The 12087-nt window shown below is 57.3% G+C and overlaps 1 protein-coding gene across 1 annotated transcript in view; it reads left to right on the top strand.

The window, feature by feature from the left end:
• The first annotated feature begins 562 nt into the window (after positions 1 to 562).
• Positions 563 to 12087, top strand: part of POLR2A (RNA polymerase II subunit A) — a 23257-nt gene continuing 11732 nt past the window's right edge. Inside the window, exons 1-10 of the mRNA XM_059380377.1 lie at positions 563 to 1065; positions 8784 to 8916; positions 9057 to 9193; positions 9286 to 9459; positions 9549 to 9830; positions 10057 to 10218; positions 10314 to 10534; positions 10692 to 10824; positions 11243 to 11367; positions 11476 to 11686. Coding sequence (XP_059236360.1) covers positions 973 to 1065; positions 8784 to 8916; positions 9057 to 9193; positions 9286 to 9459; positions 9549 to 9830; positions 10057 to 10218; positions 10314 to 10534; positions 10692 to 10824; positions 11243 to 11367; positions 11476 to 11686 — 1671 coding nt within the window. The 5' untranslated portion in view covers positions 563 to 972. The remainder of the gene's footprint in view (positions 1066 to 8783; positions 8917 to 9056; positions 9194 to 9285; positions 9460 to 9548; positions 9831 to 10056; positions 10219 to 10313; positions 10535 to 10691; positions 10825 to 11242; positions 11368 to 11475; positions 11687 to 12087) is intronic.

The following is a 12087-nucleotide window of genomic DNA, read 5'->3' as shown; positions in this document are numbered from 1 at the left end:
CCACCCGTCCCAGGAGGCCGCTCGACAAATACCAGCTACTTCCGGACAAGCGATTGGCCTCGCCATCTTGATCGGTTCATGCATATTCAGCGTGGCTACTGCATATTCATGAGCAAGGACGGCCCCCGGCGCTCCACACCCTCCCCCTCCCGGAACCCTCTTGGGAGGATCCGACCGGCCCCGCCTCCTTCATTACCGATTCGCAGAACAGACCATTTTCCAGCGGAGGGAAGGGGGGGTAAATATTCATGGGAGACTTTTGCTGAGGACGAAAGCACGGTCCAACCTAGAATAAAAGCGGCCTGTATTCCACCTCGGTTCTTTAAACTTAAATCTCAGGGCGGGAGGGAGCAGAACGGGCAGGCGGCGGGGTAAAACACGTTCCCCTCGCCCGCGTCCCTTCTAAAGGTCGCCCAACCAGGGAGCCGGGGAGGGCCGACCAACGACTCGGGCGCGCGCTCCGTGCAGGCCGGCGCAGTCGACCCCGTAGCGCAAGGGAGGGCGGGAAAGGAAGGGGCGGGGATGTAGGGGCGAGTCTATAAAGGGCGTCATTCGGCCAGTTCGCTCCTCAGAAGCGCCGAGAGCGCGGCCGGGACGGTTGGAGAAGAAGGCGGCTCCCGGAAGGGGGAGAGACAAACTGCCGTAACCTCTGCCGTTCAGGAGCCCGGTTACTTATTTATTCGTTACCCTTTTTCTTCTTCCTCCCCCCCGAAACCTTTTCCTTCCCCCCCTTTCTTTTTTTCCCTTTTTGGGAGACGAAAAATCTCCGGAAAGGGGGAGGAGAGCTCCTTTCGCTCCTTTTTCACTTCCCCGCCTCCTTCCCTCCCCCACCTCTCCCTCCTCCGGCTTTTTCCTCCCAACTCGGGGAGGTCCTTCCCGGCGGCCGCCCCGACGGGGTCTGAGCACCTAGGCGGAGGCGGCGCAGGGTTTTTGTAGAGAGGTTTGCGCCTGCGCAGCGCGCCGGCCTCCGCGATGCACGGGGGCGGCCCCCCCTCCGGGGACAGCGCATGCCCGCTGCGCACCATCAAGCGAGTGCAATTCGGAGTCCTCAGTCCGGATGAACTGGTAAGCGGTGGTGCCCTCTACTCCCTGCGGCGGCGCGGGCGGGGCCCGACGGTGGCCGCCAGGGGGACGGGCCGCCAGAGCCGAGTGTCGCGAGGGTGTGAGCGAGCTCGGCGCTGGGTCCGGGATGGGGGCCGGGACGCCGCCGCTGGCGGGGGGCAGATCGGGTCCCCGACGCCGAACGATGGTTGATCATCCCGGGGCTGGGGTGGCGGGGCGCTGAGCAAGTTCGGATGCGAAGCTGGACCCCACATCTTTGTTCCCCCGTCCCCTTCCACACTATTCACTGGACGCCCGCTGTGTGATAGATGCGACAGATACTGAGGTCGTGAAGCCGGAGGAGACGCAGGAGGACCCTGCCTTCCACTGGCAGTGTCCGTGGGAGGGGGCGGCCGACAGTCAACATAAAAATAAAGGAGCAAACCAGACAGCTGAGTTCTTGTCTAGTGCTTTGGATGGAGGGAAGGGGAGTTACCGAGGAGTGAGGCTTCTGTGGGCCGGGTGATGTCAGGGTGCGGGAAGCCCCCTCTGGGGAGGTGGTGCTTCCTGGATGAAGAGGAGGCAGCCAGTTCTCTGGGCCACAGATCCCAGACCGACAGCTTGTCAGACGGAGGAGACAGCAGGTGCAAAGGGCCCGGGGGAGCCATGAACTTGGTGTGTCCCAGGGGCGGGAAGAAGTGCCAGTGCGACTGGGGTTTAGAAGGGTGAGGAGAGTTAGTAAAACGGGCTGGAGAGACATGAGGGTGGGCATGCCTGGTGGGATGTTGTAAGTCATAGTAAGGAACCTGAGTTTAATTTCATTTTGAAGAGGAAGCCTTTGGAGAATTGTAAGCCGGAGAGTGACCTCAAGTTTACATTCAAAACAAAACTAGTAGTGCTTTGGTTGCCCTCTGAAAAGCTGATTGTGGGGGAGGGCCAAGGAGGGGGGTGGGAGAGATCAGGGCGGAGGGGGTTGGGGGGGAGAGCTGCTGGTGACTCGGACTCCTTTGTGGAGTGAGCTGGCGGGAGCCAGGTGTCTGGGGAGAATGGCCGCGTTTGTGGATGGAGACCTTTTTGCTGGAGGACAAGGCATAGCTGCTTGAGAGTTAGGAGTTAGAGCCTCCTGAGCTCACATCATACCAAACCATAAATTCCAGATGCAGTTAAGCTTTAACTCCAAAAAGCAAAACTGCAGAGCTCCAGCGCAGTAGAGAAGGCTTGTGGGGGCTGATTCCAGGGGCAGAACCCCTTCGTGGTAATGAATGAATGAATTAGCGGTAAATTTTGAGTGCCTGTCATGTGGCCAGGCACTGAGCGAAGCATTTTTTCTTTTAAGATTTTAAGTAATCTCTGCACCATAACAAGGGCCCAAACTCACAACGCAGAGATCAGGAGTCACATGCCCCTCCGACGGAGCCAGTCAGAAGCCCCAGCATTTTGTATACAAGGAAGAACAGGGCATGTTTCACTGTGTAAAAATAAGAGCCACTTGTCTTTTTCAGGGGCACCATGGACACCTAAGAGACAGTTTGGGAAACGATATTTGCACTGTGGTAGTCAAGGTTTGGTTTCTTGATACACAGGGACCACTTACAAATCAGTAGGAAAAGCACACACCTACACAAACAAATAAAGGATACAAATCAGCAGCTCCCAGAAGTTACAAATGGCCAATAAAAAGATACTAATAAAGACATGCAAATTAAAGTTTTTTCCTTTATCTGATCTTTTCTCTGCTGGCCAGTATTGGGAAGTAGGCATGCTTACATATGGTTGGTAGCAGGATAAACTGTTAACAGCGTTTTTAGGGGACAGTCTGACAGTTCTGTCCATCGTTTGATGTTTGTTCTTTGGTCCAGCATTACCACTTCTAAAATTTTGTCCTTAAAGAAAAAGCTCTGAATTTCTCTTCTCAAGCATGCCCTTCCCCGGGTCTTGCCTGGTTTAGCAAGCACACAGTGGCCATACCATTTCCCTGCTAACTCAGGCCAGACACCTGAAAGGCATCTTTGCTACTTCTCCTCACAACTTCCCCTTGGTCCGTCTGTCAGTCTGTCAGCTTTGCCTTTCAAACCTGCCTGGAATCTGGCCATTTATGACCATCTCCATCTGGACCACCTTGTCCCAGCCCACCATCCTCTTTCCCATGAGCTCTGCAGTAGCCCTACCCCTTCTCTGTTCCTTCCGCTGTTCTCAGAGCTGCTAGAGAGCTCTTTTTTTATCGTGTCTCCCCCGCACGGAATCCTCTGAGAGGATCCACACTGCTTACTCGGAGCTGTAGTGAGGTCCTGGCTAATCTGGCCCCGCCTGCCTCTCCAGCCCATTACCAACCAGACTCCTCTTTGGGTCTTTAAGCACAAGGACCTGCCTGTTCTTCCAACACCACGAGTTCAGTTCTGCCTCAAGGGCTTTATTACTCCCTGTTCCTGCTGCTTAGCACAGTATTGCCCAGACCTACCCAGGCTTACTCCTTTCTGTCCTGTCATTAGCACGACTGTCCTGAGCACCCTGTTTAAATAGCATCCCCCCTGCATCCTGTAACTCCTGGTCTTAATTTTAAGTAATCTCTACACCGTGTTGGGTTCCAATTTACAACCCCAGAATCAAGAGTTGCATGCTTCTGGCGCCTGGGTGGCTCCATCGTTAAGCCTCTGTCTTCAGCTCAGGTCATGGTCCCAGGGTCCTGGGATCCGTCCCGCATCAGGCTCCTGCTCAGCAGGAAATCTGCTTCTCCCTCTCCCACTCCCCCTGCTTGTGTTCCCTCTCTCGCTCTCTCTGTCAAATAAATTAAAAATCTTAAAAAAAAAAAAAAAAAAAGTTGCGTGCTCTTCTGCCCGAGCCCATGGGGAGACCTCTGACGCCAGTCTTGACTTTATTTTACTGTGTAGTTTGGCATTGTCTGAGAGGATCTGTTTTTCTGTTTCTTGCTCTCTCAGGAGAATATAAATTTCACGAGGGACCCCGTGCTCGCCTTTGTAATTTCAGGATTTCAAAGTGTGCCTGGTACATAATCATGGTGTAATGAGAATGAGTTAAATTAGTGAGTGAAGGAAGTAATCGGAAAGGACACAAAGAAATGTGTAGAAGGGTTTTCATTACAACATTGTTTGGATATGATACTGCTTGAAATTATAAATTGTCTCCATATTTACCGATAGGAGTTCTGTGGAGTTACCTCGGGGTGTGCTCTTAGACTAGAACAGATCTTCCCAACAGGCTAAGTCCCCTGTTCCCAGACCGTGCTGTGCTCCCGCAGCAGGCTGTTGGCTCAGTGAGAGATTGTAAGTTTTCAAGAGAAGTACAAGGTGAGCTACAGTCCGCCGTCCTGGGAACTGGGAGTTTCTGATAGTCTCCTTTCGACATTAGGTGGCGCCAAACCCCTTTCGGTGACGTCATTATCGCGGGGAAGCTGGGTCTTTAGCAGTTCCCAAACTCAGGCCAAAAAAATCAGGGTGGTGCTGTCCCCTGGGATTCCAAGATCTGCCAGGTTGTACCCGGCCCGACAGGTGTCAGAGTGTCATTGTGGTTATTTGGGAAATAAAAGCAATATTTCTTTAACATTGAAATCTCTATTTACAGGTGTTTTTGTAGATGGCTACAAAGTGGTAGGGGACATAGGTATTTGTTAAGTCGTCTGGGCCTGGACCCTGGAAGTGCTGGGAAAGTTGCTGACGCACTTGAGCCCCCAAGGGCACTGTGAACCAAAGTTCAGGGATCTGAGAAGGAAGTTACCAGGATGCAGAGTGAGGCCGTGTTCTTGGAAGAGTGAGAACGTGTCTGCATTTTATAAACCCCATGGCTGACTGTTCACAAAACAGAGGCCGCCTCTGGTGGGGGCGCAGGGTAGGGGGGCTTTAATTTCTCCCTGTGGTGTTCGCAGCTGGGACAGTGCTCCTGTGTCTGAGGGAAGAGTAGATCGCTCCGCTGGGCGTAGGAGGGTTGGTAAGGGGCCTCTTGTGGAACAGGCGGTGTTTAAGAGTCGTGCGTTCTAGAAGTCATGGGGAAGGTGTATGTCAAGTCCTGAGGGCTCTTGGAATTCACTGCGAGACAGAGCTGTGGCCTCTGCCGTTATGTGGTTTGGATGTTGCGGAGTCCTGAGGTGGAGGCAGCCCTGGAGGGTCCTGCGCTCAGGCTCTCTGCAGAGCTGCTAGGAAGTCAGCAGAGCAGGGAGCCAGCCACGCTGGAAGAAGTTGGCTCCTGTTCGTTACAGCAATTGTCTACTGTGAATAGCACCAGATTATTTATTTATGCCCCAGTTTATTCCAAGAAGAATTTAGAACATACTATACCCTTCTAGATGTGCCCTATGTTGGTGGACCAGAAGCTTATTCTTGTCTTCAAGTTATTTATAATCCCGGGGTGCGGGTGCCTGGGGGTCTCAGTCGCTTAAGCGACTGCCTTCGGCTCAGGTCATGTTCCTAGGGTTGTGGGATTAAGTCCCTCATTGGGCTTCTTGTTCAGAAGGGAGCCTGCTTCAACCTCTGCCTGCTGCTCCCCCTGCCTGCACCATCTCTCTCTCTCTCTCTCTCTTTCTCAAACAGATAAATAAATCTTTAAAAGGGGGGGGGGGACTGGGTGGCTCAGTGGTTTAAAGCCTCTGCCTTCGGCTCAGGTCATGATCCCAGGGTCCTGGGATCGAGCCACGTATCGGGCTCTCTGCTCAGCAGGGAGCCTGCCTCCCCCTCTCTCTCTCTGCCTGCCTCTCTGTCTGTCAAATAAATAAATAAAATCTTAAAAAAATAAAAAGGGATTAAGGGTGGGATTTCCTGCACACTGTACAAGTGTTTACCGGCGCAGTGCTAGGTGCTGACAGAAAGCAAAGGAAACCTGATCCTTGCCCTCGAGGGTTGCAGTCCAGTGGGAGAGTCAGATGAGTAAATAGGAACAGATGTTGGGGCCCAGAGCCCTGCTGGCATGTGGGGTGGGACGGACTCCATCCCAGGACCTGGTTGTGCCCTGCACCAGAGGCAGACCCTTATCTGAGCCAGCCGGGTGCCCTTAAGATTTTATTCTTCAGTAATCTCTATGTCCACCGTGGGGCTTGGACTCAGGACTCCAAAGTCAAGTCACATGCTCCACCCCTGAGCCAGCCAGGTGCCCCTTAAGAGAAAGAATATTTGCTGGGGATCTGCGGCAGGCATCTGTCCTGCGGCCTTGGGCAGCTCCTGGGAGCAGCCACCCCTCAGAACGCTAAATAACCCTTGTCAGACGACACCGGGCGCCTGACCCCTCTCACATAGGTAGCGAGAAGAAGGGTTGGGGGCTAACGTGGTTTGTATATAATCCGAAGTGACAGTTTGTTACCTTGTGGTAGGGAGAGAGTCCAGAACCTTCCAAGACAGCTCCTGGCCCCATCTTGATGCTTGGAAGCAGAAGAATCCTTAGCAGGTGGGTGGCTTGGTGGGCACAGCAGTCCGTCTTTTCTCCAGGCTCTCTGAAGGCACTTCCAGCAGCCGGGGGCCCTGGCAGTTGAGATCAGTGTAACAGACAGTCACCAGGAGCAGTGAGACCCAGGAGGACTGGGAGATGCTGGTACTCTCCAGGGAGGCAGCGGTGGGGGGTTAGAGAAGTGCAGAGGCGCTCATTTCTGTCCTGCTGTCCTGCCGAGCTCTCGGATGTCATGCTGAGCGCAGGAGGGTGTGAAGACTGGATTTCCTTGTAGAAGGCGCCCCAGCTGTGGGGGTGGGTGGAGAGAGGCAGGCTGGCCGCCTTTGATGCCAACCCACAGGAAGGCCCAGCCTGAGGCAGTGGCTGGAGGCTCCGAGGCTGGTGGGAGGTGCAGACAGCCGGGCCAGGTGCTGGGGCAAGATCAGATCAGGGCGGGTATTTTCCTGAGCGCCTGCCTTGTCCTGGGCTTAAGCAGGTCCAAGACATTACTTGGTCCCGCGTGACAGAGCCGGGAGGCGGACCAGAGGCCTCCAGCTCCAGCCCACACCCCCGGGTAACCAGTCTGTCTGTTAGAGCCTGGGAGAGCGAGGAGGGAGTGCAAGTGCGGGAGAGGGAGAAGCAGAGCCCCTGCTGAGGAGGGAGCCCAGTCGCGGGGCTCCATCCCAGGACCTGCAGATGATGACCTGAGCTGAAGGCAGACGCTCAACTGACTGAGTCCCCCAGGCGCCCCTTGATTCAGTAAATAGTTTGATATATGAATCTGGAGTTTAGGAGAAAGGGGAGGCGGAGATCCGGGCGTTACCGGGGTAGAGGGAGCGCTGGGATGGCAGGCCCGCTGCCTCGAGGGTGTGGATGAGCTGAAACCTGGGGGCAGAGCGGAGTTTGAGGGACAGTGGGAAGCAGAGGAGCCGGGGAAGGAGATGAAGGTGGAAGGGCGGCAGGGGCTCCCATGCAGGCGGTCCCTGTGTCTTAGGCAGATGAGCTCTGAGTGGGATGGTGTGCGGGGCAGGGGGCCGCTCCTCAGTCTGTTGGGCCTGCTTTCAGGGCGGTGGCGGTGGCGGGGGCATGGATCACTACTGTGGGCCGGCAGGGGCTCCCTTCCCTTTGCCGCCCCCCACCCATCCACCCCCACCCCCATGATGCAGTGGAAACAATGCACAGCGATCCTGGCTCTGCTGCTTTCTAGCTGCCTGTCCTTCAACCTCTGGTGTCGTCATCTGTGAATGCGGACAGTGATGCGTGTTTTACCAGTTAGCTGTGCAGACCAGACGAGTCCCCTAGTGCTGCGCTGGTCCCCAGAAGGCGAGTCCCAGGGAGGCAAGCATGGTGTCGGCGCCGCAGCTCGGAGTAGCAGGACGGTTGTGTATTGGGCGGACAGGGTTGGGTTTGAGTCCTGGCCCCCGGAGGTGGAGGCATTGGACAAGTCAGTTGACGCAGCCTCAGCCTCCTCCTTTGTGAGCGACAGGACCTCATTCCCAGAAGGTGAGCCGATCAGCGTAGAGAAACAAGCTGCGCAGAGGGCGGTTGGCCCGGCACGAGGGGGACATGCAGGTCGAAGCTTTTCTTAAGTTTAAGTTTGTATCTTTGGAAGTTTAGTAGGTCAGACCCAGCTAATGTCAAAGTCCTTGGCTTTCAATGTGCGAGAACTAAGGCTTCCTCAGCCTACCTCTTGGCCAGACCTGCTTCTGAGCCCCTCTGTCACCTGCTCCAGTCCCAGCCTCCCTCTCCCAAGGGGTCCCTCAAGTCAGATGCCCCGGGGCACCCTTCTGCTCCAGCACCTGCCTCCCCCACCTCATCCCAGGATCTCCAGCTGAGCAAGGATGGGGTCGGGCTGCTGGGGCCTCGGGAAGGAGGTGATGAGGACAGGGGCGAGCAGTGGCGGGCTTCAGGAGCTGAAGCTAAGGGCCAGTCGTGTCTTGGCAGGCTGCAGCACTGTCCCCTGCCAGGGACCGGATTCAGGGCTTGATTTCAGCTTTGGGGAAGAAGAAGCAAGGCATTGATTTTTTTTTTTTTTTTTTTTAAACTCCTCCTTGAAACAACTTACTTCTTTTGGGGGGTAAATCCTATGGATGTCAGTGATCTGGCATTGAACCAGAGGGGTGTGTGGGGTTTGAGGCAGGGAGATTGGCAGCTTATATGGAGGCCAGGGTTGGCTGCACACAAGTCCTTAGCACCCTCGCCCACCCGGACAGAGACCAGGACCCCCGATACTCGGCGCTGGAACCCCCAGAGGAGCGGACCCACTCATGCACCCTCCTTCTTTGAGGCCTTTGTATGCGAAGGCTGGAAACCAGGATCCTATTTAGTTGTCCCCTGTTTTTGTTGGTTTTTTTTTTTTTTTTTTTTTTCTGTAGAAACGAATGTCTGTGACAGAGGGCGGTATCAAATACCCCGAGACCACAGAGGGAGGCCGCCCCAAGCTTGGGGGGCTGATGGACCCGAGGCAGGGGGTGATCGAGCGGACCGGCCGCTGCCAGACCTGTGCGGGTGAGTGCTGGGGGCTGGCGGGGGGTCCCCATGGGACGGCGGGAAGCTTGGGTCCTTGACCACCAGGCCCAGGGGCGGGGACCCCTGGGGACCTCTGAGGTGCCAGCCAGGATGAGGGTCTGAGGTGTGTGTCCCCGCAGGAAACATGACGGAGTGTCCTGGCCACTTTGGCCACATCGAGCTGGCCAAGCCCGTATTCCACGTGGGCTTCCTGGTGAAGACGATGAAAGTGTTGCGCTGCGTCTGCTTCTTCTGCTCCAAGCTGCTCGTGGACTCCGTGAGTGGAGTTGGGCCCTGGCCTGGAGGAGGGGTAGCTCCGTGAGGGGACCGAGGCGCAGCCCGGCCGACCCTCCTCTGCTCTGTCCCCAGAACAACCCAAAGATCAAGGACATTTTGGCCAAGTCCAAGGGGCAGCCCAAGAAGCGGCTGACGCACGTGTATGACCTGTGCAAGGGCAAGAACATCTGCGAGGGTGGTGAGGAGATGGACAACAAGTTCGGGGTGGAGCAGCCGGAGGGCGACGAGGATTTGACCAAAGAGAAGGTAGCGGCCGGCTGGATCACCAGGGTGGGGGGCAGGCTGGCGGAGGGCCGGTGAGGTCTCGGCGCTCACGGCCCCTCTGTCCCTGACAGGGCCATGGTGGCTGCGGGCGGTACCAGCCCCGGATCCGGCGCTCGGGCCTGGAGCTATACGCGGAGTGGAAGCACGTCAATGAGGACTCCCAGGAGAAGAAGATCCTGCTGAGTCCTGAGCGAGTGCATGAGATCTTCAAGCGCATCTCAGATGAGGAGTGCTTCGTGCTGGGCATGGAGCCCCGCTATGCGCGGCCCGAGTGGATGATCGTCACCGTGCTGCCTGTGCCCCCGCTGTCCGTGCGGCCCGCCGTGGTGATGCAGGGTTCTGCCCGCAACCAGGTCAGTGGCTCCCGGACTGCGCCTCTCTGTGGGGTGGCCGGCCCCAGTGGCGGGAGGCCCTGGGTTGGGGGCAGGCACGGGCAAGAGCCCTGGGGTGGAGTGCGGGGGCCCAGGTGACGGAGCCACCTGACGGCCCTGTGCGTTGGCATGAGGCCCATGGTGTGGCTGGAGGTCATGGCGGTGCTTCCGTGTGCGGGTCGGTGACTGTGCAGACCTCTGGCCACAGGACGACCTGACGCACAAGCTGGCGGACATCGTGAAGATCAACAACCAGCTGCGGCGCAACGAGCAGAACGGCGCGGCAGCGCACGTCATCGCCGAGGACGTGAAGCTCCTGCAGTTCCACGTGGCCACCATGGTGGACAACGAGCTGCCTGGCCTGCCCCGTGTGAGTCCCTGCACCGCCCACCCTGCGACCGAGTGGGAGGCGGCATGGGGGTGTCCGGGCTGACCGCGCGGTGCGCCCACCCCATCTCCTCACAGGCCATGCAGAAGTCGGGGCGCCCCCTCAAGTCCTTGAAGCAGCGGCTGAAGGGCAAGGAAGGCCGGGTCCGAGGGAACCTCATGGGCAAGCGCGTGGACTTCTCAGCGCGCACCGTCATCACCCCCGACCCCAACCTCTCCATCGACCAGGTGGGCGTGCCTCGCTCCATCGCTGCCAACATGACCTTCGCAGAGATTGTCACGCCCTTCAACATCGACAGGTGGGCTTGGCCTCCAGCTGGGATGGGGCAGAGGGGCGTGGCCAGGGGGACACATGTGGGGAGCTGGGAGCCCGGAGCAGAGAGCGCTTTCACTGGGGTGCGGGCGGCAACAGGGCTTCGGAGAGCTCTGTGCTCAGCGCACCTCTGCTCTCTGTAGACTCCAGGAGCTGGTACGCAGGGGGAACAGCCAGTACCCGGGGGCCAAGTACATTATTCGGGACAATGGCGACCGTATCGACCTGCGTTTCCACCCGAAGCCCAGTGACCTTCACTTGCAGACCGGCTACAAGGCACGTGGCAGAGCGGGGGCCTCTGAGGCTGTCCTGTTCCTTAGGGTTCAGGCCTGGGGTGTCTCTAAAAGACCCCTGCTGTCCTCAGCAATCTGCGGTGGCTAGGGCGGGGAGTGCGCTGGCCCGAGTGTGGTGCCCTGGGTGTATATGGCCGGGCCAGGGAGGCGCGGAGCAGAAGGCTCCAAGTGCAGAGTGTCTGGGTATCCGCCACCACCACCCCTGCCCCGGCACCAGAGATCCTTGAGGCTGGGCAATGTTGTCCTTTGTTCAGTGGCGTCCGGCCCAGAGGGCTCGTCACTGTGTGTTCCACATGAAATTGCGCCCTTCCATCTTCTCTTTCCAGCTGCAGAGCATTTCTGGCCCACGGCCTCTTGCTTGTCGCAAGCCCCCTCCTCTGAGCCTCCGCTTGCCTCCCTAGGTGGAGCGGCACATGTGCGACGGAGACATCGTCATCTTCAACCGCCAGCCGACTTTGCACAAAATGTCCATGATGGGGCATCGGGTCCGCATCCTCCCCTGGTCTACTTTCCGCTTAAATCTGAGGTCCGTCCCCTGGCCGTGGGCGGCGGGTGGGGCCGAGCGGCTGGGGCCGAGCGGCTGCCTGACATTTCCCTGCGGCAGTTCCGAGCCTGCTTCTCTCGGTCACTGCAGTGTGACGACTCCTTACAACGCTGACTTTGACGGGGACGAGATGAACTTGCACCTGCCCCAGTCCCTGGAGACGCGGGCGGAGATCCAGGAGCTGGCCATGGTGCCACGCATGATCGTCACCCCCCAGAGCAATCGGCCGGTCATGGGCATCGTGCAGGACACGCTCACGGCTGTGCGCAAATTCACCAAGAGAGACGTCTTTCTGGAACGGGTGCGTGCTCCTGTGGAAGGGGCCCGGCTCGGACGGGCGCTGTGACCGGGGTGGTGAGGGGACATTAGGGAGAAAGAGCTGGGACGTGTGCGTTGACCTGCCCCACACCAACCTCTGTGCCCGGTGGGGGAGGGGAGGCAGGACGGTCAGGGGCCAGAAACGGTTTATGGCTTTAATGCCCAATTCAGCTTTTTATTTTGTTTTTTTTCCCATTTAATTTTTTTCTTAAATATTTTATTTATTTATTTGACAGACACAGATCACAAGTAGGCAGAGAGGCGGGCAGAGAGAGAGGAGGAAGCAGGCTCCCTGCTGAGCAGAGAGCCCGATGCGGGACTCGATCCCAGGACCCTGAGATCATGACCTGAGCTGAAGGCAGTGGCTTTAACCCACTGAGCCAC

This window comes from Mustela nigripes, chromosome 16 (genome assembly GCF_022355385.1).
Source record: "Mustela nigripes isolate SB6536 chromosome 16, MUSNIG.SB6536, whole genome shotgun sequence".
NCBI classification, from domain to species: domain Eukaryota; kingdom Metazoa; phylum Chordata; class Mammalia; order Carnivora; family Mustelidae; genus Mustela; species Mustela nigripes.
This window is presented reverse-complemented; position numbering and strand designations above follow the sequence as displayed.